Source organism: Manduca sexta, chromosome 10 (assembly GCF_014839805.1).
Source record: "Manduca sexta isolate Smith_Timp_Sample1 chromosome 10, JHU_Msex_v1.0, whole genome shotgun sequence".
Classification (NCBI taxonomy): Eukaryota; Metazoa; Arthropoda; class Insecta; order Lepidoptera; family Sphingidae; genus Manduca; species Manduca sexta.
The window spans coordinates 1,727,663-1,754,167 of NC_051124.1; the positions used below are offsets into that span (position 1 = coordinate 1,727,663).

General features: G+C 34.8%; 1 protein-coding gene across 1 annotated transcript in view; it reads left to right on the plus strand.

Moving 5' to 3' along the window:
- LOC115441799 overlaps positions 1-26,505 on the plus strand; it is a 175,845-nt gene that overhangs the window by 55,597 nt on the left and 93,743 nt on the right. Inside the window, exon 3 of the mRNA XM_030166705.2 lies at positions 1,947-1,992. Within this exon, the coding sequence (XP_030022565.1) occupies positions 1,947-1,992 (46 nt within the window). The remainder of the gene's footprint in view (positions 1-1,946; positions 1,993-26,505) is intronic.

A 26,505-nucleotide genomic window follows, 5' to 3' on the forward strand; every position in this document is an offset into this window, starting at 1 on the left:
CAAAGAGACCTGGGAAGGAATAATCATCTCTCATCAGTGGACTCACCATTCGGACTGCATCTCGCTTACCATCAGGAACAACTTGACGTGCCCGTAGAGTTAACAATCTTGATAAACCTTTCACCGTCCATGCGCATTCCAGAACATTTACCTCCTCGTAAGGTTTTAATTAAAACTCCGCGCAGTCGTTTTTCACGGTCATCCTGCAGCGGGACGGCAAATAAGTCAATCTTTAGAATTAAAACGATCCGTTCCGATATCGGGAATCGTTCATACTCTATGGAATGAAAATATTCTCGCTCGGATGTTGTTTTAGTTTTGTTTTTTGGTCCTCCTTTGGTTTTTATTACCGGACGTATACCAGTCTATTATGGTATCCCACTGCTGAGAACGGGCCTCCTGAGGGATTGCGTGACGTAAGATCATCTTATTGGTTATAGTAGTGGTTAGTTATGCATTGTATCCCCGAAAGGGGAGGCAGCAGTGTGACAGGGGTCGAGCTTATCGCCATAACGGACACAAAATCCAGACTCCGGGTTGATACTGTACAAAAACCCAATATTACCTTGCCCAACCCGGGAATAGAACCCGAAACCTCAGCACTCAGTCGTACCGTAATACGACTACGCTAATAAATTCCGCATAAAACCTAAATTGTCATAGACAGACTTCCACAATCACTAGACTTGTCTAGAACTTGAAATTGGTAGGAACAGTCTGAACACATGCCAAAGTGCAAACCCGGCATGTTTGCTTTCCGAGAGTCTCAAATTAGAATTCAGTATAGCAGACGCGACTGCAAATGTCTCCAAGCGAACCTTAACCGCTGCGCATCTGTTTCTGTAATTAGTTTTCATATTAGTACCGACGTAGGTTGTAGAAACGGCCGATTTCAATTAACGAATCCAATCGCTCGATTCGAAAATGGACCAATCAGAATAAAGGAATTTAACATGCTTAGAAAAACTTATTTTGATTGGTTGATTCGGTATCAGTAAGATTAAGTTCGAGATTGTTTAGTGAAATGTGCCGTAAACAAAATGAATAAGTCGTAAAATTTTCAGATATTTTTTTTTGTTCATTATTACTGCTCATATAATTAGCAAATTGATTTTGAAATTTTTGGTGAGTAAAAAAAATGATTCTGTACCTACATTTTGTGTTACAATTTAGTTTTGGCTAAACTATGAAACCAAACTCAATATGTGATATATCATAATATACATCATTAGAAGTCTGAAATATTTTAGCATTGTACTTGCTACAGAAATAAAGCATAGCCCCTTTTAAAAACAGTAAAAGCGTTAATTCTCAAACTTCCTCACACCAAGTGAAATTCGCATCATTTTAAAAATTAAATACAAATATAATTCCGTTTATTATCACCGTCTAACGGTCCAAAACGTAACATAATATAACCCAAAGCACCACTTCGCAGACCGCCCGTAATTGCTCTGGCTAACTGGCACAAGCTTTAACTGTAGTAGTCGTTTAGCCCAGCTGAAAGGGTTAATCACACACAAAAGTGTTATTTTGCAAACTGTACAAAAGGCACTGGCTTCAAAAATTTAAAGTCCCAGTTAATTGTTCGTTTTGACACAAAAAGGTTTTTATAAATGAATGTTATGTAACAATAAGGTTGCATACGACTTTTTTTAAGTAGAAAACGCGCATTTTAATCTTACAATGAATTTTAGTTGTGTTCTAAACGCATCGGCTGATTTAAAAATGTCGTGTTTGCTTTAAATATTATTATAATTTTAACAATATGGGAAGGTGAAAGTAGATGTGAGTTAAAGATAGACAAAGAGGGAAATATGCAAATAGAAAATCTTAAGAATTTATATGTAAACAATGGTAACTCTTAGAATTACATTTTTAAATTTCGTCACAGACTATTATTGTGTTTTAGATCCCATATTGAAATTTTAATTATTTGTTCACAGTGGAAATCGCGATGGTGTGTCATGAGAAAGCTGTCCCCGGTAGCAGGTAAGAATTACATTTTTCTTATTTATTTATTTATTCATTTTAAATACAGACTTAGGAGGTATACAGTATTTGCTAGTGGCATCCAAACTAAGCTACGCTATGATATTGGGCTGCCATAATAAAAGCAATATAAGTTATTAGCCTCAATCAGAAAACAATGCAATTTATACTTAATTATGAGTTAAATAATAATAATTAAATTGAAGAAATTAGGTGAATTATACAAAAATATTTCGGAACGTAAATTATCTGATTATAATACGGAGACGTGACAAAAAACTACAATTCTTCTCACCACATGTGTTCTTAACCAACATACATACGAATGACACGTAATGACCAATACATCCGAACAAGTTAGTAGCCATTTTAAATATTCAAAGAAGGGTTAGAAACTTTTGCATCGCCGACCTGGCTGATACATTTTGCATGACCGAAGTTGCTTATCAACCCCCCTTTGCCCCTAAACATCCCCGTCTCAGAGGGTTTGTTCGGAAACATCATTGGTCCAACTTTTCCTGTTTGAAATTTTGATCAGTCGTTTTGGCACGGTTAATTCACGTTACATTTTAGCGATGTTTCCAATTGATGGGGATTTTTGTGAAGTATATCGGGAGAAAGGTTACCCTATTTTTATGTGGAGCTTTGTTTTAAGAGATTATAATCTTTGGAAAGTACGAGTTTTGTTAATATTTAATGTAAAATAAGTGTATTTCATATTTATTTTATTATACAGTATTTAATTCTTGGTTTTGGGATCACTTGATTTAATAAAGATGACTTAGTTAATGGCCTCGAATTTGTAACTATTTTGTATTTGTATTATATTTCCGTAACAAAATATTCAAATGTTATTGTTTATGTGCCCTTTGGTTACAAAAGACCGCAAAATTTAGATAAAATATAATACTAAACAGAATAAAACTTGAACAAACTAAACAACATACAAAACAAATAACAACGAATTATAATAGCTATATCAAAATATATTAATGAATATAACTTTTATTTACTGTATTTAATGATTTTTAAATACAAGAATATTGCAGCCCTGTTCACGACACCTATCTTAGCTAGCAGAATGGAGATATTAAGAGACGTAGGTACCGCGCCCTGTTACTCCTCTGCCTACCCCTGAAAGGAAAAGGCGTTATCTGTGTAAGTGATAAATTTAAAAAATCAAAAAAAAATACACATTGTTACTTTGAACAACGATTTGAACCATCAAAATAATCAAACAATTGTATCAAAGTGCTGCACAAGTAAGACAATATGTTTCGCATTGTGAGCGCTATCTTAATCAAATGTTTGAAGTACAAGTACGCGACTTCCTTCATAATATCCGCTTGTATTTGCATATTTTCGACTTATCATTGTTCATACATGAGGTAAGCGGCCATTGTTTTATCTTTGCCACAATATAAGTTAGAATGATTGATTAAAAACTGCTTATATATCATTTCTTTCTAAAACAGTATGTAATATTTTGAGGTATGGTATTTTTAGGGTTAGTAGTTACTTACCACGATATTTTACGGGTACACTCAATATTAAAATTGCCATAAAGAAGGGAAATAAAAAAAAACATGATTCGATATGGTACCAAGAAATCGAACATATCAAAACTGAATACCACCTACGGCTACATAATCAGAAACCATAAACTCACAACTAAATAAATCATCAAACTTGTTTCTCAATTCACTTCTACAGCACGTTTATTAAGTATCGTATGTGTTCATATTGTAGCCAGGGTTAAGCCATTATGAGACTTAACATTTAATGTCTCACGGTTACGCGCGCACTACGGTGCATTGGAGTAATTATTTTGTTATTCAATTTGGTTTGCTACTATGGCGGTCGTGTGGCTAAATATCAGGCAAGCAGCTTGCGGGTCTCTTCATTATCATTACTTATAAAACAAAGTCCCCCGCCGCATCTGTCTGGCTGAATGTGGTAAACTAAAAACTACCTTTTAGATGAAATTTAGTGTGGAGATGATTTGAAAACTTAGGAAGAACGTAGGCTGCTTTTATCCTGGGATAATGTATAGCATGACTTTTATCCTCGAAAACACAGTAACGTGGGTAAAGCCACAAACAAAAGCTAGTGTTATATACTAACATAATAGACAAGCCATCGTATACAGTATCACTGCTGAGCACGGGCCTCCTCTACTACTTAGAATTTGGATCTTAGTCCACCACGCTGGCCTAGCAGGGGCAGACTTCACATACCTTCGAAATTAAATACATAGGTTTACTCTCGGTTTTTTCCTTCACCGTCAAACAAGTAATAATTAATAGTTAAATAAAATGAAATAACTTACCTGTCTCTCACTGTTATGTCTATTTCTATTACTGTTAATGCAAGCTGTATTATTATTTGTTGTAGAATAGTTTCTTGGTATTATAAAACGTAACACCTTGTATGACGCCGCAAAATTTGTAATTCCGTTCCGGATAATCTTAATGAGTATACGTTTACCATCAGAATAGGCTGTTTATCGTTCAGACGTAATAAACCAGCTTCTGCTACTGGCTTTACACGCGTTACATCTATAAAAATTCTATTACTACTAGCAATCATCATCATCAGCCACATAAAGTCCACTGCTGAACAAAGGCTTCCATAAAAATTTCCATGCGGATCTGCCGAAAGCGATCTGCATGTGGTGTTCCTTCGACCTTTATCAAGTCCTCTGTCGATCTTACAGGTGGACGTCCAACGCACGCACTAGCAATTAATGAAATAATTTACCAATTCATAGCAATCTTTCCAAAGATCAACGTGAAACAACTTTAGGCTGATGTAATATTTGTAACCTTATTCCGTTGTTGATGGAATCGAATCTTTACCTTCATTAAATAATCCGCAGCGGCAGTATAAACATAATAATTAAATGCAAGCACATCATTATTATTCCTTACACAATTAATGCTGGCTTTATACATTGTTTTCAACTTCTCACTACTTACGTGCCTAGAGACACAAACAGTGAGCGCAGAACTATCACCCTTATTGCAATGTAACAATAAAGTCATGAGTATTACATTTTTCACTATAAATCGTGAGTCATTCAAGTTCCATCGACTAGCTTTTGGTGTTTTCTGTCTCTTTCTTTCATATGTCGGGATATTGTCGTCTCTTTCTATCATAGAGGAAATTTTCCATGCGTCTGCATTTCATGCAAGGTGTGATATTGTATTGACATTGTCATAACTACAGAACTGTTGAATAAGGCATCGTAAATCATAAGTACCTATGAACCATATTGAGTTTGTTATTGTGCCCTAAACCATACTATAGTGTTCAAAACACAAGACCTAATTTAGACGTAGTTTAGTAGAAAGAATTTCAACCTTTAAACTTGATACAGTCATAAATAAAGATGACTATAGATATTATACCAACTTACCAAAAAAACTAGTTGGCATAACGAAATTTTAATATAAACATGAACTAACAGAAAATATTTTGTAAATAGATCCATTCCGGATTATAAAATCGTTTTTCTGCAACTAAATGACGATGCGCGAATATTTGGTGAGTTTTAAAAGTAAAGTAATCGCACCTAGAACTTAGCATAAGGAAAGTGTACAATTTTCAAAGTAATTTAATTAAATTCAATAACTGAAACCCGAACACAATACTTGGCAAACATACTAAGCAGCCATATCTAACCTGCAGCACCTAGTATTTTAATTATAAAAAGCTTGTTTATCTAGTTATTTCAATATTTAAAACTATATCCAGGGAGCATTACCTTAAAGAAGTTTTCAAAACTAATTTCACATCTATTTATGTGCTCTCACAAGATATATTATTACACATACATATAATCACGCACTTATCCCCGAAGTGGTACGCAGAGGCGCAACCGGAGCACCCACTTTTTGCCAAGTGTGATCCGTCCTATCGCCATATCAGAGATCAGATCGGAGCAGAAAATCCAAAATATCACTTTGCCCGGCCGGGGATTCAAACCCAGGACCTTAAAGCGCATGCAGAACTACGCCACCGAGACAGTCATAATAAGTCATAAGTCACATTATTAGTCTTACATTATTTATATTACTAGTTATACTGAACTGATCTCTAACAGTTCTAAGTAAATCGAGATACACTGACCCATAGCTAATCCCATTAATTCGACCAATCCGTAACTTCCGACAGTGCGAACGATGAGTTATTATTGTGCAACATTAATATCAATATAGTTGGACTTTAATATCGCTATTTCTGCTGCAGTGTGTTGATAATTAATTGTTATAAATTCAATCAACTAACCGGTAAGTATTCTTGCTTATATTATAAATACGAATGTTTGGAGGACTCGATGTTTGTGAGCAGTAAACGTGAGAATAGCTGGACGGATTTGATGAAATTTAGCACTTAGACAGACGGCATAGGCACATGGACTTTTACATAGTGGGACTTTTATGATTTATCCCCAGAAGAACTGACGTACGCGGAACCATGAATTCTAACTTTTTTCTCAGCAATATTTTTTTAATAGACTGTTTTCATTCATTCTATGAATAGTTAATTAATTTTTTGTCCGTATTCATTGCATCAGATCTTCACTTGTCATTATTACATAATTTTTCTTACATGTTCATAGCAGTATAAGAACCTAGCATTTAACATATAGGTATACACACGTTTTCAATTTGAGGTCTCCACGGGTCACTTAAACCCCTCTAAATTTCCAAGAAATTACTAAGGTCCCAGAATTCAAAACAGTTTAAACGGTTATGACGTCATGAAAGGTTCGTGCGAAGGCTGCCAAGGCCGCCCGCTCGCTGCCTAACTTAATGCCAGCTTAGATCGGTGCTTATTTTCTTAACTGTGGGTCAATGGATTTGCGCGGTAATACTATGGTGTCAGATTTTACGGTGTATCATTGCGGTTTGTGATGACTTGCATAATTCAACTTGTATACCTATATTATAGGCCTGAGAGGCTCTCAGTTGCTTGTGAAGCGAAGTGTCGAGACGAATGATCGCAGGTTCGAAACCCAAGGGCACACACCCCCTGACTTTTTGTGTGTATTCTTTGTGAATTATCTCTCTTTAACGGTGAAGGAAAACATCGTGAGCAAACCTACACACCTGATAAGTTCTCTGTAGGAATTATAAAGGTTTGTGAAGTCTACCAAACCGCACTAGGCTAGCATGATGGATTAAGGCCTAAACCCTCTCAGCAGTAGAGGAGACCCTTGTCCAGGAGTGGAACAGGAAGTAATACAGGGCTGATATTATTATATATTATACATTACAAGTGAGGTAAAAAAAACATGCTCAATTTTTTATGTATGTCCCAATGTGTGTAATGGGAATTAAAATACAAATGGAGTCAAGCCGTTATCTATGTATACAAGCTATTTGCGTAATGTTTATGAAATATATTGCATTTTTTTAAAGATCCCAGTAAAATAAAATATTTTATGGTATTGACTTGCCAGATGAGTAAATATCGTGAGAGTAAGCACCAATTTTATTAATAATAATCAAATTTGGTGTATTTGCATGTAAAATTGCTTCCGAAACCATTCAGCAGTGTCGTCATGCGCTAACAACCGTCCATCTTTACATACTTTCACATTTATAATATTAGCAGGATTCGTGACCCCACTGCATTCGTAACCCAAGCACTCAATGCTTACAAAACATTACAAATTCTTGCTAATGTTATGTTTGCACTAGCTGTCTAGTCTGTATTTAGAAACAATACTTCAACTGTTATATGGTTATTAGTACATCGCGTTCCTGTAATTATTTACTTATCAATATATTGTTTTTATAAAAATATCTTGATAAGACAGGTTTATATCATCATCGTTTTCGGACTTTGGAAGCGCACTGTTATATGCGCAGCTTGCATCAGCAAGTTACTGTGACCAGGTCTTAAATGTTATTTTATAAAGCTTAATTAAAATATTCACATACGTATCCACCTATGTTTTCAACCATACCAACAAAAAATCTAAATGTTTCTCAATTCATATCATTATTTTGTCTTTATATCGAGAATCATTTTTCTCTAATACCTCTCCGTATTTTGTTTTGGTTTTATAACGGACACGTTCATATTAACTGAAGCGAAGAAAATGATTCACGACACAGACGCTTGTATCCAAATGATGGATGAATCTTTAGAGGACATTATAGGGGAAGTGTTCTTTTGTTTTTCTTACAAACGAGCACGTTGGTCTCATGGTTAGTGACCAGTATGAACATCAAAATTCTAGTGGTGTCTTTGGGTGTTATTGTGCAAGTGTTATCAAGGTTTAACATTAAGGTATTAAGGTTTTATATCCTTTAGAGAGAATGTGTGACTAAAGAATTAATTAAATGGCTCAACTATCGAATTTTCCTCGAAATCATTACTTAACATCAGGTGCAGTGAATGAAATGAAAGTGAAATAATCATGAATTCAATCAACGACTCTGAAGGTCTTTATATCTAACGATGTCTTAAATCTGACCTCAGCCACTAGGTCACTGATTAACCTAATATAAGATTGGTTGTTTCAAGACCTAATTACAGAAAGCAATGGTACTGGATTAACAGTAAATTTCCCGTGAACATCCATGGCATAGGAATTTACTAAATTTATAGCAAATCTTTGAGGGTTGAAACCTCGATTCGGAAAGAGGACTCTTATGATAACAGCTGTAAGATTGGTGGACACACAAAAGTCAAAAGTCTATTCACTACGCGTGGGTTGTAAAATGTCTTAAGACCAGTGTATAATTCCACAACTACTGAGTTACTTACCAAATGAACTAATGTACACATTGGATTAACGATAAATGTTATTCACCGTTCGCCGATGATCAAGAGGTCAAGTTAACTAATCTCTAACGGTTCGAGGCTGAATTTCAAGTAGCTGCTAAACATTATAATATTTGTGATGAATTTGAATGATTTAAATTTTAAAATAGGTAATTGTTTTACTGATTATGTAATATACAACGAAAATTTTAAGTATATTTATTATGGATAGTTATAGCTGGTTGTTATATGCTGCTATGTAAATTGCTTCAATATGTTTAAGTCTAGGTCCTAATTCCCGATGACATGCGTCATATTGACAGTCCGTAACAAACACGTAACACAACCCGTCGCGTTTATTACATATACATAATAATATTACACATGCATAAAAACCATACCACGCTAATTTCACAAAGATGACACACCCGAGTTACGAGTTTACACTGTCATAAAGATTAAGATCCCTTGTGTTATTACTAACTTAAAGATATCTAAAAATCGAATACGTATAGATGTGGTTGCACTTCGCTCGTCATCGTGAGACAACAGATCATTACACTTGCTGCAATGACCTCCACACCGGAACACATGTATGCTTATACTCTATCGCTCGGCGGCAAAATTCTTAAAAACAATTAACAGATCGATGGCTCACTATTACTCCTATGTTACTTATGTTATAAAAATAACAGAAATGTTCAAATTAGTAAACAATTTAAAAGAAAATAATTCATGGTTACTCCTATATTATCTTTCGGGTTTATTGCATTTTTTCAGTAAAAAGACATGTGAGATTTGTAATCCAATTTGCACATCAGATGTCTACAGAAAAATCGTTAATATGTAACTTGCTTAGAAGATTTTTTTCCGACACTGTCATTTGGAACAATTTTGCCACCACGAGTGAAGCACACGTACAAAATACGATTCCAAATGACTAGAACATACCTGATACCGCAACCACCTGTGCATCAAGTTTATGACATTGTACAACGCATCTTAAAACTCGTTTAAACACGATCTATCAATCTACCAGGGTATCACAAATAAATAACTAAACAGGGCATCTGCTTATTACATACTCTACTTAAACACATGGCGGTGCGACCTGCAATGCAAAATGACACTCAGCAACAGACTGCACATTGTATGCTATATAGTAACGATTACTGAATATGCTGTAGCTCAAATAGGTCGGCATAATTGTGTCAACTGGCAAGGGGTAATCATCTCTCGTCAGACACTATCTTGACTCTACTCCATTACCATCAGGTGCAGTGGGGTCACTTAGTAAAAGTTTTAATACGCCGGCTCGATCGTGAAGCCTCTTTTACGCTAAAAACACTGAGATATTAAGCCTAATGAAGCGCAAAAAGCCGTGGAAATACTGAGTTTTAAATTCAAATGATATGTCTAATCACATTTGGTTGGTGGGTTGTAGAATTGTCGTGTATGACCACGCTTCGCCTGGAATAACGCGATAATTAATGCCATTAGACGTTACTGTGACTTGTATTATTGAAAACCGGCGTGGACCAAATTTGCCGTTGCTTTTCGAGCGTATTCAAAATGGTTGGTATTTCCCATCAGTGTTACCTTTTGATAAAATATCCTTCAGAAAATGGAGGACAAAGGCCAGACATTTCGTAGATTTCTAAATTCACTTTCAAAGTGCACTGCTAATTGGTAAAATATATAATACAGTCGCGTGCGAAAGCGTTATAAAACTATTGAATTTAAAATGGATTCTTTAAAATAAAATCAGACGTTTAAATTAATGTTCTCGTTTATTGAATGAATTATGAGAGAAATATTATTAAGGAGTGTGAAAAAAAAGAGACGTTGGCTATTCAGAATAAATTGAAGACATACTGCACCGACCATGAATAAATTTGTGTCGGGGCCAGATAAAAGAAAAACACATGAAGTGAATTGATTGGGTGCTATAAACTAAAACATTGTTAGAATAAATTAATTGTAGTAGATTTATTTTGTATTTTTATTATTTCTTATACATTCATTGGCATATTATATTTTGTAATATATTTATATTACTGTTTATCGTGTATGTTTTTAATATTCTTATGCACTACATTTTTTGTGTCCGTTACGATACAAAAAAAAATCTTTAAAAATATAATAAAAACAAAACACTTTCGCTCGGAACAATACATTAGCTAACCGAAGCCAAAATGTCACAATAGAACACCGCCTTGAAATAGCGTGTATCGTACTTGACACCTTAATATCCGTCCGCAAATACTACAACGCATAGATTATGGTTTCGCAGAAGGGATACAGGCGCTTGACCGCTCTACAACCCCCTTAGAACATTCAAAAAAACGCTACTCGTAACTCGATGTTTAATTTTGTTTGTGATTGGTCGAGAGACCGATGCGTCAGTCACGTGGTAGTCTCCCAACCAATCATAATAAAGCGACATGGAGTCTTGTCGTGTGTGTCACATTCTAAGCACACTGATCAACTTAAGATATAGGAAAGAACATTGGATTTACGTTAAAAAAATTGGATTATACAACCAAAGCCGTCTAGTTTTTAACCGACTCCAAAAAAAGGAGGTTCTCAAATTAATTTTGATTTTGATGATTATTTTTCCGTACATTAATGGGACGTAAATAAACCTGGCGAGGGTTTAATATATTCGGTGTGCCTCTGTTGTTTGATAAGGACGTGAATTTCTGTCATGTTAAATGGTAATCTGCAAGTCAAGTTTTAGAATTTAAAACTACTAAAGACCAAGGTGGCGGCTTTGCAACTGGAATTAAACTAAAATGGTGAGATTACTATCTAGTATAGGGATAAATTTATTATTCTTGCGATATTAGGGTATTGTTTAATGGAGTAAACAACATGGCACACCACTAGATCACCAATTCCAATCCTAAGATAATAACACCATTTTGTATTATGCATACAATCGCGTCTGTACAAAATGATTTTATTCTTTGGCGTTCTAAGAAAATGACCTGATATCAGCGGACGAGAATCCGTGACTGGCTGATACACCCGTGATCACCACCTTGATGTCACCGCGTGATGATAAATCACTGAGATGTATCTGATTGTGGTAATGATCTAGAGATCTAGATAATACGTGGGAGGACGTGGGATGCTTTGTTGAAGGGGTTTCTAAATATATTTTTTATACCAGTTTTGCTCGTGGTTATGCCCTTAATAAGGCCACTTCCCGATATAAAAATGCTCTATTGCTTTCAAGAATATTGTACATTTATCCATAATAGTGGTTGGCCAATTAATAATTTCAAATCGCCTTTAAACTTTTGTCTCATTAACAATCGTTTATTGTTCAGTGAAATAAACTTCAGAGTTAACCTTATTATACATAACGAAAAATAATATTTTGACTGAAGTTAATGTGTAAAACCGGTTTGAAATTTGTTCAGATGATTTTATGACTAACTGTATCTACTTATGAAAGAATCTGAGATATGGTGTGATCCGATATGAAGAGTCGGAGCAGTAGTTCCAAAGAATAGCGCGTTGGAACAAAGTAAGTTATGATGCTTGCTGAAGTTTACTATAACTACATAATCACAGCTATTTTCCGTAATAGTGCAATATGTTAAAATAATGTGTATTATATGTGTTCTCTGTTGTAAACTCTCAATAAAAATAAATAAACTCTTCAGCTGATAATGAATATAAATACGACAAGGTGACCGCCTGCCTTTGCCTAATAACCATATCATAATATTTTAATACAAACAGAGGTGGCCTTAGGGAAAACGAACTGCCTTGAAGGACTCGCGTAGTGCCTTGAAGGACATTTTTTATGATCTTACCAACGAAACTATAAACACCTGGGAAATCTTCTTGCTCTGCCCAGAGCGTAGCGTCGATTTAAGTCGCCACTTAATAGAAATGATCCCAGGACACTCCACTTCTCTCCTCATGCCAAAACATCTATATATATAAAAATGAATCCCTATTTTCCTTGGTCACGCCATCACGCGTGAACGATTTCACTATTTTTTTTTTTGTTGTGATTCTTATTGTCAGGAGAAGGATCTTATGAAAGAAAATATTAAGGAAGTTGACCGGAACATTAGAAAATTTAAGAAAAGTTAATTTCAGCGATTGACAGAATGCGCGCTGCAAATTCATAGTTAAGACGGGACAACGTCTGTCGGGTCGACGAGTTAGTTATAATATCCAGTAATAACACTGACTGCAATGGCCTATCAAACCGACACAAGAAAAAGGTAGTTAACTTTTATCAGATAAAATCACCCTTATCCCGTCATGACTTGTCAAAATTTTATTTTCAAATATGTACAGGTAGCTGAATGTTTGCCGCCAAACATTGACAGCTACGCGTGTGACGGAAAAATAACCTTATTATGTAGTATATAAGGTTATAATCCCGTGACACACGCAAATGTCATGTAGCTGTCTTGGCTCGCCGGCGAGCCACGAGAGACCAAGAGTTAAAACTCTTTATTATCGTAAATAGAAGACAAATTGCAACTCATAAAGTTACAAAGGCATGTTCATGAAGATTCTTGATTAAAATATATGCACATCAGCTTGCAAGGAGACGCGGTCGAGCGCATAGCCGGCACGGTAAATGGGAAGTGCGAGTCGGTAGAAGGATAAAGGTTCTCTGGCGATATATGTATATTTTTTAAACGCCATTTTACATTAGATACACATACTGACGCCTTTAATCCTTAGGAATAGGCAGAGGTGGAACTGATGCACCGACTTTCCGTCGTGCGTATTCCGTCCCATGATGTAATAAAGAACGAGGCTATCGTCATATCGAGCATGAATTCCAGACTCAGCGCCTATATTGAGTAGTAAAACACAATATCACTTTGCCCGAGTAATCCAAGACCTCAGAATTACAGTGATACCGTAATATAACTACGCCAACGCGGCAGTCCAATTCTTATAACATTTAAAGCAAAAAATATTGAAATAAGTACTTAATTAACAACAAAAAAAATAATATTACAAACCTATTGTTTACGGTTGGTGCAATAACCGTCACTAATCAAACGGCAAAGTTAAGTTTGTCAATTTTGAACTTAGATACCTTACCTACCAATGCGTACGAAACCTTCCGAACGCGAGTCCAACTCGCTCTTGTCCGGTTTTTAATATACCTTCCTACAGCAAAACTGACTCAATTATTATTTTTGTATCTTACATGTTATCCAAACAGAACCCTAAGAACCATTTCCCGTTGACTAAAAAGCGGTAATTAACCGACCAGGCCGCATTTGCAATCCGCTTGTTTAGATGGTAACGCGACACCGAGCGAGACGTATATTCCGTCTCACTCTTACAAAATGAAACACATGTACTACTATGAATGGCGCCATTATTTCGTGGTTCGTTTCACCTCCTTCGAAGGTTAGGAAAATATTACACGTTGTGTCCAGTCAAACATGAGATTCATTTCAGTTCAGTTCATTAGTTGAATAGACATGTTTGAACCTGCTCTCAGTGGCGACCTTACTTTCGATTAATTAATTTCGATTTCCACAATTTTGAAAGTATTCTTTGTTAGTTTTCAGAGTGGTGACTGATGATAAAAAAACAGTCATCAGCATTGTCATTGTAGTACGTCACGCAAAACTGTAATCTTTAACTTCAGTAGTAAAAAATGTATACAAAGATATCAAATTGTTAGCGGCTGATCCCTCGCCGCACACAAACCGCCTTTGAGATAACTTTTTCGTATGTTTGCTCGCATTTTAACGGTACGCATTTGCACACGGATACCTAAATGATAACGTTGTGCCACAGAGATGCGGCTTTGGCATTTTTATCGATGTTTCCGTGAGAGAATTTTATCTGACGTGTACATCTATTTTTTGACCTCACCGGCACGTACTAAACAGTTTGAGATTTATCTTGGCTTGTGCTCAAAAGAATTTATTAAAACATTAATTGAATGAGATATTATGTTTTTAGTGATTTTTTTTAATAAAAAGATGTAACAAAGACTTGTTTCTTATATCGTCATCATCATCATCAGCCACATAAAGTCCACTGCTGAATGTGTCCAGCCTGAAGCGTGTGGGCTTACCACAAAGATTTCCAGACGGACCTGTCGAAAGCTGGTTCTTATGTGTTTAGGGTAAAATTTATTGAATTCATAAACTGAGCCTCGTTTTTAGGCTTATAATAAAATTATAGATAAACGCATGTTTGATCTCATAATAGAAATATTCATAAAAATAATATTTTCAAAACTTGTTTTTTATATAAAACTGGATGACAGTTTTAATTATAATAAAAATCACATCTGCCTATAAGCAATGCTATCCAAAATTTGAATAACAAATTATTTTCATTACTACGACGCCTTCGTCAGGTGTTAAGTCTTATAATGCTCAGTAATTACCAATTAAAAAGCAATATTTCAAACCGTATAAATTACATAAGTTATATAATTCATTGATCGCTCATAAATTGAGCAGTAACCGTAAAATTAATTGATTAATTAGCAGTATTTTACAATTATTCTTAAATTTTACGTTTCACTTATAATGCTTATAATAAACGTTTTAGTATGTATTTGCCTATTACAAATGTAAAGGAAAAATTTGATACGCATCTAAAAGAGAGTACAATACTGAAAAGTTTGAACTGATTGCAATGTTAATTATCTTGTATAGTATTGCAACATCATATTTGTACAATATAATTTAATTATTGATATATTGTAAAATAAACATATACACCGATAGTTTTATCTAAATCATAAGTTTAGACTCCAAATCATTTATAACTTTGTCAACATAACCCAGCAAACACAACAGCACCTTAAATTCAAAGGTCTGACGAGTGAAAACATTCAGGTTTAATCCGAATACTTTGCACGTTGGACTGAAAGTTATTTTCGTACACCTTATCGATATATTTCATCATTTATTATGACTTTCTGCACATTAGTCCAAACATTATTTACGTCTTATCGATACACTTCATCGACACGTCCCCTCACTAACAATACGTGTTTATAGTGTTGTTGACTCGGCGACAGGTGGTGGCGCGAGGCTTTAGTTTTTGTCCACACAAATGCAGATTAGCGAGTTTTTACATACAATGTTTACTCGCATACTATATTATTTGTAGAGCGGTCTGCAGTCTGTAGCGAAAATAATCTTATAATTCTTCATATTTTCGTTGTTGGACTTAAATGTGAAAATTCGGTACTAATATAAAGCTGAAGAGATTGTTTGTTTGAACGCCCTAATATCAGGAATTACTAAACTGATTTTGAATTTATATCACTAATAGGAAGCTACATTATTCTTGAGTGCTATAATAGGCAACTTTTATCAAAGAAAAACTTATCTACGCGGGCGCAGACATAGGCTAAAGCCATTAATTTATATGCCAATTTGTGAATGCCTTTTAATGATTTTATCCCGGTAAAATATTTATCCCGCAAAAAATTTTATGCTTTCGGACCCACAGGTAAAAGCTAGTAGTACATATTCTAAGTTTAATGTACTGTCTGAGAACGACGAGTAGTGCTTTGTAGTTCCATAGAATTGCAAATTAGTTTCAGTATTACTTCTGTATATAGGTCGTGAAGCTTCCCATAAGGCGAACGGCTTGTTCTTGTCACCATTTAGTTTAAAAAATATTAAAAAATATATATCTATTGTAATCAGAAACATACTTGTGTAACCATGTCTTGTATTTGTTTTCTCTTGTGTTTTATTGCTTGTGCAATAGTTTTATTATTATTATTTATACTTTGTTATTATTTGACGGTCAAATATTGCCTACTATTTTAATGTGAATTTTGCGGGGTTATAGAGTCTATAACTAACAGATTCTAATTTATATAACTAATTAGTATGTAACTGGTAAGCCATGGGGGATTAGTAGACTCGTCCACAACTTGTTAACTTATTGCGAAGTTTAAATTCAAGAGTTAATTTAATTTAAATACTTTGTCTCGGAATTATCATAAACCTGTGTTGATATATTTTAACGAGAAATAATTTGTCTATACAAAACAGAATTTTGTATTTAATATTCGCTAATTTAAATATCCGATTTTTTACAGTCTAGACTTAGAGAATTAAGTTTTTATTAATAAACAGTCCAATGACATTTAGAAACTGACTTAAAACCTGTATTAGTGCAATAAACATACACTTTTTTTGGCAACTGGACTACGAGAGCAGCGATCCACTGAGAAGTTTATTTAATTACTTGTATATTTGCTTATTTATGTTAAAAAATTAATACTTAAAAAACAAAACACTTAGGTGGAAATTCCTTTACCAAGGATATGCGTATGCTGCCTGCATATACCAATTTGTATAACAAAAAAAGTGCCATCTTTCTCCAACTCAAGCATTTCATTCTCGAACAATTGTACAAAAATCTTGAATATAACTCCGTTCGAAAATAAAAAAAGAACACAAAGACTTTAACAATACTTGTCTCTGTACTTTTATCGGGTTGTATCCAAAATGTACAAAGGAATTTGAGCTTTATCATGTCAATACTAAAGATTATATTTAGGAGAGTATCCCGTCGCCCCAGGAAGTCGTTCTTTTAATTTCCTCTTTTTCTTATCATATAATTATATTACGGCTCAGTTATCGCAGATAATGTTACTTAACTAAAGTAACTTTGTGTTTGTCGTAAAAGATGTACTAAATATTGGGAATTTATAGATCCGTATCTATTCATTCATTTAAGAACGACATTAAAAGGCTTTCGTAAATTGGCATATAAATTAATGGCTTTTGCCTGTGGTTCTGCCTGCGTCAAACAGTTTTCTGGGATAAAAGTAGCCTATAGCACTTAGGAGTAATGTAGCTTCCTATTAGTGTAAACAAAATCATAACAAGTTTAGTAGTTCCTACAATAAGCGCGTTCACACAAGTCCTCAGCTTTATGTTATTACCCCCTTATTCATAGCCGTTATTTTTTTTAAGTCTTATCTTTGCTGTGATAACAAGTCTGTTTCTCAGTGCTGACGACATGGCAACCTTCGCAGTGCGTAGACATAGGGCCGTTGTAATTGGCTAATATAGAGATACAACTTGAATCTAGTTGGCTGTCAGATAAACAAAGCTAAGAAAAATACTTGTTATCACAGCACTGTTCCGTCCTTAGATAAAAAACGTCTAAGAATAAGAGGGTTAGTGTATATGTCTTAAATATCAGTTTTCTACTGGAATTCTGGTACGTTCATCAGACCAATATACGCTACTAAATCGAGATCATTGTCTATGAAAAACTTTTATTTTTAAGCAAACTGTACTTCATTATTTTTAAGTCATCGCGAAGTAGTAATTTGCTAATTTTCATACGGATACTGAGATTACTAGACGCCGAACAATTTTACATTTTACAATTATTGCCATACTTTTCTCAAACATTTTACAAGGTTTGGTGTAGCTATATACCCTGGCCCACTTTATTCAATGCCAAACAATTCCATCCAGAACATTCGATACGATGTTGCGCAAAATTTCCGCTGTCAGATACGGAGATTCATCAGTTATCAGTGGTGATAAAGACCCGTTATCAACATTATGTGCTAAACAACGTACATGTAAGTACACTTTGTTTTGTTAATGATATAGGTTGCATTTCACTGGGTTTTTAAATCATTTTACCAACATTTGTTTTTGATTGAAATCCATCGCGAAAACAGAACAAACCAATTAACATTACAAATGACTTAGTTTGATTTATTCGCGGTACCTCTTATATAAACTTTGTCTATATTGTATTAAATCGTTATATTAAAGTAACAGATGTAACGTCTGTTTGTACATTTGAAGTAGTTCGCTTTTAATATAAATAATATATACCAAATCAAATTTCAAAAAATATTTCTATACCATTATAGTCAGGAATCGAACCCGTGACATTACGTAACGCTGTAACAATGCCCTTGAGTTTGATTAATTCACTCGTATGTAAATGTTTGTTTTGAGGTCAGTTCGAACAATAACATGTATAATAAGGCTAAGTTGTTTATGCGTATTAGAAAATATATGTTACTTAATAATATCAGCCCTGTATTATATATATACTTGCCCACTGCTGAGCACGGGCCTCCTCTACTACTGAGAGGGTTTAGGCCTTAGTCCACCACGCTGGCCTAGTGCGGATTGGTAGACTTCACACACCCTCGAAATTCCTATAGAGAACTTCTCAGGTATGCAGGTTTCCTCACGATATTTTCCTTCACCGTTAAAGCAAGCGATAATTCACAAAGAAAACACACATAATTTTATAGAAAAATCAGAGGTGTGTGCCCTTGGGATTTGAACTTGCGGACATTCATCTCGGCAGTCCGTTCCACACCCAACTAGGCTATCGCCGCTTCTGTTACTTATTAATAATAAATAAAGTTATTTTAATATGGTCTAGCAACATTAGACTAAGGTCCCGTATATAATTCTCAGGTTAAATAATAAAGGTGATATTTTCTATTTACTAAAATATAAGCCTATTATATCTAAGAAATCTCCGTAGAAGAAGGTATGTGAAGTGCTAACCTGCACTAGGCTAGCGGGGCGGGCTAAGGCCTAAACCCTCAGTAGAGTTATGCCCAGCAGTGGGACACATTATCCCAACAGGGCTTTTGAGATAGACTCGACTCTATTAAATCATGGGACTAATAAAACCTCAGCGATGAGTTTCGAATTAAATTGCATTATTTTCGGATCTGGCTTGCCCTCCGCATATATCTACATAACCATTATACAGGGACATTTTGTTTGACATTGCATTTCTAATGAAACCATATAGTTACCTACTTTAAAATAACACTTTACAATACGTTACTTGAGCCGTAGATGTAGACAAAAAGTGTAGGTTACGAACAAAGTAAATATTAATAAAAAGTAATTTTAATTTTACGCGACCTAATGCCACTACTATTACTCCAAGAGAATTGTCGCAGCAGCAAACATACTTTCAGTCAGAAATACACTTACGCACACGCCATGTTCGCATTAAACTGCGAAATGATCAAAGAACTAAAACCAGGATTTTTGGTGAAAATATTCATTATTAATGGATGGTTTTTGGCACAATTTCAGCAAAGGTGAAGACGAGCATGTGGTTTCATTTAGTAACACAATGTCCAAATGACCCTGTAAGTTTTGTTATGATTTTGCACAAAGATATAAACAGGCTATAGACACCCGTTACTGTACCTTATCTTTTGCAAAAAAACATGTTTCCTCAAATAAACTGGAACATGGCAGAGATAACTGTTCGTCCCGCATGGCATTACCCCGGATTCTAATCGCGGGTAACGGTACTCGATCTAGACTGAAAACATGTTTATTACCTAATCTGAATTTCAGGCCGGTTACATTACCATTCTGTTGTTTTCTAGTGTTGTTTTGTGACAATTTTCATACACTTTTATGATACTATAATACAGATATAGTAATGTATAAATGTTACTTTCGCCTCGTAAAACATTTATAAAACAAAGTCCCCTTTCTGTCTGTCTGTATAATATTAATTTTCTCATAATTTAACTGAACGGATTTTTATGAAATTTGGTATTGAAATAGTTCACGACCTGGGAAGGTTGTAGGCTACTTTCTCTCCCGGGAAAATATATAGCGGAACTTTTAACCCGGAAAACTCTATCACGCGGGCGAAGCCGCGAGCAAAAGCCAGCTTGGTATAAAAATAATTGTGTAATCTTGATAAAATCGTGTTCTAGACAAAGTTTGGTTCAACTGCCAATACATGCATTTTGCGGTCGGCTTAGTTTATTTTTCAAGCCAACTTGAAGTCAAACAACTTTAGGCATAATAAGAAGCTTTAACATAAATAAGAAGGACTATTTTTGCGCTTTAATCCATAATATCCCCTATTGGTATTAATATAAAAATCATATTATTATTGTTCTATACGCCATAAAGTCCTCTAGCAAAGATATGTTCAATACAATCTATATGGCATCGGTCATAGATAGGTGAATAAGATTCGTCATAACGCCCATACTGTTTTTTTTAAGGGCACAGCAGTGACCCCACTGCACTTGATGGTAAACGGAGTGGGGTTTAATAGAATGTTGACCGACGTGAGATGATCGTCCTTGTCAGTCGGGGATTGAACCCGAGACCTCAACACTCCAGTCGCTATGAAAATAACTACGCCACCGAGACAGGCACCAATACAAGTACAATGGCCACTAAATCTTCTCAAATTGATCATTACAAGTATTATTTACATTTCTGATACATTACTAATGACAGACTACACACTTTTTATGATATTTGCATACAAATTCTTGCGCATCAATCATGCGCAAATAAAGGAAGCCAGTTTAATCAGAAACCATAAAAGCGGCTAAAATCGGACACTATTTGCACACAAAAAATAGCATACGTTTACGGCTATATCGCTGAAGTCGTGGCAGACGTTAAGTGCATCCATTTTATTTCACGAACTTACAGCAATAACATTATTATACCTGATGGTAAGTGGAGCGAGGTCCAAATAACATGGTGACTGACGGTAGTTATTCATCCCTCGCCAGTCCACACAACAATGCTTTGAAATGATAGGTCTATCGTCAGTAACGGGCCGTTCAAGTATTACGTAACGCAATTTGCAGGGCAGAAGGGTCTTGTAAAACGTTACGATGCGTTACAGGCGCGGGAGGGGAGTTCGTAACACGTTATGTAACATTGTATTTTTTATTTAAAATAATAACAAAAGTATTTTAGCGATTGTTCGGTACTTTGAGAAAAAAAATTTTTTAGAGTTATATAACTTTTTGAGGGACGGCGGGGGCGTACAGGCAAACGTTACGACTCGTTACATGAGGTAGTGGGGGGGACAAAAATCTTCAAAAATTGCGTTACGTAATACTTAAACTGCTCCTAAGATCTAATCCGAGATATCTTTTCAAAAATCTGCTTTAAACTGAATTTAAAATGCAAATGGCCCGTTTATAAACACATCAATTACTTCTAAATCAGAGATAAAAATATTTAATTACTTATCGTAGTTCAAACACGATTTGTAAACCATCTGTCGGACTTGACTTGATCAGGTAAAAAATCTCAAGCTGGCGAGCGTGGCAGATGCACGGGCAGGTGTGAGGCGATTGTCTTGTCCGATGTTACGGTATAATGGTACATTGTCAAGTTTATAGACTTCTTTGGGCTGTGCTGACCGAATATGTGGTGAAATGTTTGGTAAAAATCGTTAAAAGCTTGGCCTTATTATTTAATTTTATTTGAGACAACAAACAATTGTGTAATGAGACTGAATGAAAACAATAGTATCGAAATATGACAAGCATTATCCACTGAGTAATAAAAATATTATGCGTGACTTTTGTCGTGTTTCGTATTTAATATGAAATATATAAAAAAAAATATATAACTTTTAGGCGTGACTTGTCGTCAAACCCTAAACTTTTTTCTAATAATTAGAAAGAGGAAAAAATCTACTCACCTTGGCTGGAATCAAAGTTAAAAATGTTCTTTTTACAATTGCCTCTAACCAAAAACTCAAAAAAAGATTCCAAAAATATCCGCTAATAAGGTATAATGCACCGTCCAAAGCAAACGTCTGAACAATTAAACCACGTCCAAGTTAACTTAAAATAGACTTGAAACGGACAATTCCATTCTCTTGCACTTAACTCCCAAACTCCGTAACAAGTTTACGAGATGTCGACGTACTGCACGCAGTATTATTAAGAACAGTATGGTAACGTAACATTTTTCAATTTTCGAATGATAGAATCGATCTTATTAGAACCTAACCGAATACAAAAGTGAAACAATTAAATGAAACAATTAAAATTTTGTTCCTGGAGCTGTAATTTGTAATTTATTCGAGTTGTATTTTACCAATTGCAGTACCCAAGTGAGCTAATTGATTAATAGTCTTTGTCCAACAAAACCCAAAAAAAAATCAACTTCTAATATAACGCTGTGGTAACACAGTAGCTCTTGTTTTAAACTAGTTTACAAACATAAACCAATCTTGACCTTAACAGTAGTTGAAGCACTAAAGGTCAATTTTTATCCGTTACAAGTCAGTTACAATAAACAATAAGGTAACATTACTTTGTTGCGTTAAACAAAAGTATTTTTTGTAGAAAGCGATACAAAGAACCGAGTAAACATTCATGGCCGAAACGCTTCTAGGAATTCGAAATCTTGTTCACGACCTTGATGACCGAGTTTGATTCTGTGTCCGAAAGTATTAACTTATAAAAAATATCCCATTTTGTATTTTCGGAGACAAAAAGTTTGTATTTTTTTGGACTTTGTCTATATTTTCGAATTTTATTTAAATTATACAGCGGTATCTGTTTTTCTTTTTGCAATCATCCAAAGGTGTGCACAACTTTTAAATTTATGATATTAGTAAGATTATAAGGCTAAGATTAAATATACCGTACTGTTCTACCCACATCTAGCTGAAGGGAAACACTATAACAAACTTGTGTCGGCCCCTCAGCGGCGCTGTCGTGATGATAGAGACGTGAACGGATTACAGGCTTAAAATATAGTGAGATTACGTCTAACTAAACGACTACGCTGTTAGTTTATTGTTCACTTTGTGTGCTAAGTTCCGTTTGACAGGGTTGGTAGTAATTTAACAAGAACGAATGAATGAATGACTAAATAACATTTATAAAGAAGTGGAAGTAAGAGATTATGCAGTGGCAATCCATAGTTTCTGGCTACCCCTCTGGGATACAAGTGTGATATGTGTAATTCCAAGTTCTGAGTAGTTTTTAGAGTTTTTTCTACAGACCAAACATGGTTCTTATCATCATATGAGCCACATTACGTCTCGCAATGCAGTTGTATAAAAAACATGTAATGAAAAACCTTTTTCTTTTAGGTCGTAAGCCCCTACTTTGATCTAAAGCATGAAATTAACATATTGTCCATATGCAAACTGCGTTATTTGAACCTGTCAAAATGATGTAACCAAAATTCTTTTACATAACAAATTACTGTTACAAAACACAAAACCAGTTCTAATTTTTCAAGTTTAAAACCACAGGTGGTCACCATTAAAATGATAATAAACATCCCGCCGAGACATCGAGAACACTTTTCAATTATTACAATTTAATTAAAATAATAAATGCGGCAGGTGGCAGCCCTGCGGTAAATCACGGCCGTGCGCCGGCGCAGCCGTTGTGTGTCCAACGCAGTGCACACCTGTCACACTGTTAGTTGTTACACTGTTCTTGTCTTTCCTTTATCTTGTTTTCTAGAATCTAGAGTATATTTTGAAGTCTATTATTATCTTAAATTAAATACGCGGATATAATTAATTTACAATGAATTATTTTGTATTAAAGGATTATAATATTAAGTCATAGATAAAACAACATACCTATTATATATGGGTGTTAATAAAAGAAGTGTTGTGTTTAGATTGTATCTAATTAATTTCAACTTTGTTTCAGGTAATTTTTTATTTTCTTCAGAAATGTAAGTCGATTATTACCAGTGAAGTGTTACCCCATGCATATCCGCTAAACTACTTTGAGCAAAGGTAAAGTTAATAATAAACTAATAAACTTCCTACTAAGATAAGGTACTCAACTTTTAATCACACAATACCAAATCTTGGAACAAACATTTGCCCCAATCGGACTTGAATTCACTTCCCAACATTTCACTATAGGCTAAGAAATTAAACCATTTTGGTGGTCCTATAAAATTTACGACATGCATATGTTAACGCTATATTAAAAGGGTACAAGGTTGACATAAAAGATAAACTTCACGTGTCTGAGTCTGATTTATAACTTTTTTGATCTGTAAATATTGTATGACAAGTATGGGGGAAGTTGTTTGTTTATTATTTGTTAACGAGGGCGGTAGATTGTTTACGCATAGACATGTTTAACACTTTTTATAAAGAGGATGAGGTTTGTCACCTGTTAGGGTGTGAATACCTCCCCGTGAACACCGACGATATGCTAATATATAAAAACTTTTTAATGAAATATTAAACCGCCTTAAAGAACTACTAAAACCCAAAAAAAAATTTAATATTACCTATATACTTGTTAGTTAGGTAGTAGAGGAGGCGCGTGCCCAACAGTGGGACAGTATATAATACAGGGCTGATGATGATGATGATGATATACTGGTTACCAATTTTTTACTCGGTGATCCTCACTTGATGCCTACGGGAACACATCAGAAGTATCGGCCTTCGAACAAAAAAAATAATTTTAAAAATCGGTCCACAATTGGAGGAGTAATCGCGTAAGAAGCACACAAGAAAAAAATATTCGAATTGAGAACCTCCTCCTTTTTATGAAGTTGGTTAAAAACAGGAATAGATATTTGATTTCCTTTTAAAAGGTATGACCAAGCGATGTCCTTAGATATTCGGCTTAGTCTAAAAGTGACATCTCTGGACCTTTTGAATTACGTCACACCACCACGATGTTAATAAGCATAACGATCAGCAATAAGAACAGAATTATTGTTAGTTTTAAAATTGTTTGAATCACTTCTGTGCAAATCTTAGACAGAGGTCCACAGGCTTTTGTATTTTTAAAATGCATTTTCCTGTATCACCCAAAGTAGAAGGACTGGCGTGTTAGCATAATCGAAATAGGTATACCTGAAGAAGACACTCCCTGGAGGATTTGTCCATTCCAGGAGCGACTACATGGTGCTCGTCTGCGGAAACCACGGCTGCTCTCTATCCTGTTCCCCTGACGTCATATTCTGCGGTGTAGATTCTGTCGCCTTCTAAAACACACCATGCATAATGCTATAACTAAAGTGATCTTACGTGATAACAATTTCGTGGGATTTTCAGCATTACAGCGTTCAGATTTCGGACAACTATATAAAGATTGAAAGTGAAGGAAAACATCGTGAAGAAACCTGTACTTATATCTAAGAAGTTTTCTGTAGAAATTTTGAGTCTATATTACCTGATTTATGAGACATTATATTAGGATTATGACGACGGGTTACTAATATGTATGTTACTAAGCCTTCTATTTTTAAGTCTATCATAATACTATCTCTTATAGTCTGTATTTCAGTAGCCTTTTGCTTCAAGCTTTTATCCTCGAAGAGGTAGGCAGGTGTGCAACCGACCACATTTCATGTGTGTTCAGTGTGTTCCGTCTCAGGATAGGAGACCGACCTATCGAAATATCGAACACAAATTTCAGTTTCCGGGCTGCTAAAAAAACTCTAAATCACTACCCAACCCGGATTAGAACCCAAGTCCTCCGAGCTATGTCGTGCCGCGCGATATAACTACAACCAGGCAGCCACTAACTTGATACGTATTTATAATATTTAAATCGAAAACTGTTTTCGAACAATAAAGTACAATCAGTGACCGTATCCGTTATAATTATACGTGAATCACCATAATTGCCGAAATGAACACTCAGTTAATATATGTAAATAATAGCTTGATTTAGTTACCAAAATATAACTGTTTTTAGTCTACTAATTACTTTCCAAATCACTGCTTTTATGTTATAAAGCAATATTTCTAGAATGATTTGAAACATTTCTAGCTCACAACATGTTGACGTTTGAGACGCAAACATATGTAAGCGACATAAAATAATTTATATAAATATTTGGAATCGCCAGATTTTTCTGCGTTGTTTGATCTAGGTTTAAGTAAGGTCTAGGATAAAGTAAAAAAATTGATTATTATCAATTTTCTTATTAAAATCAAAACTTTAAA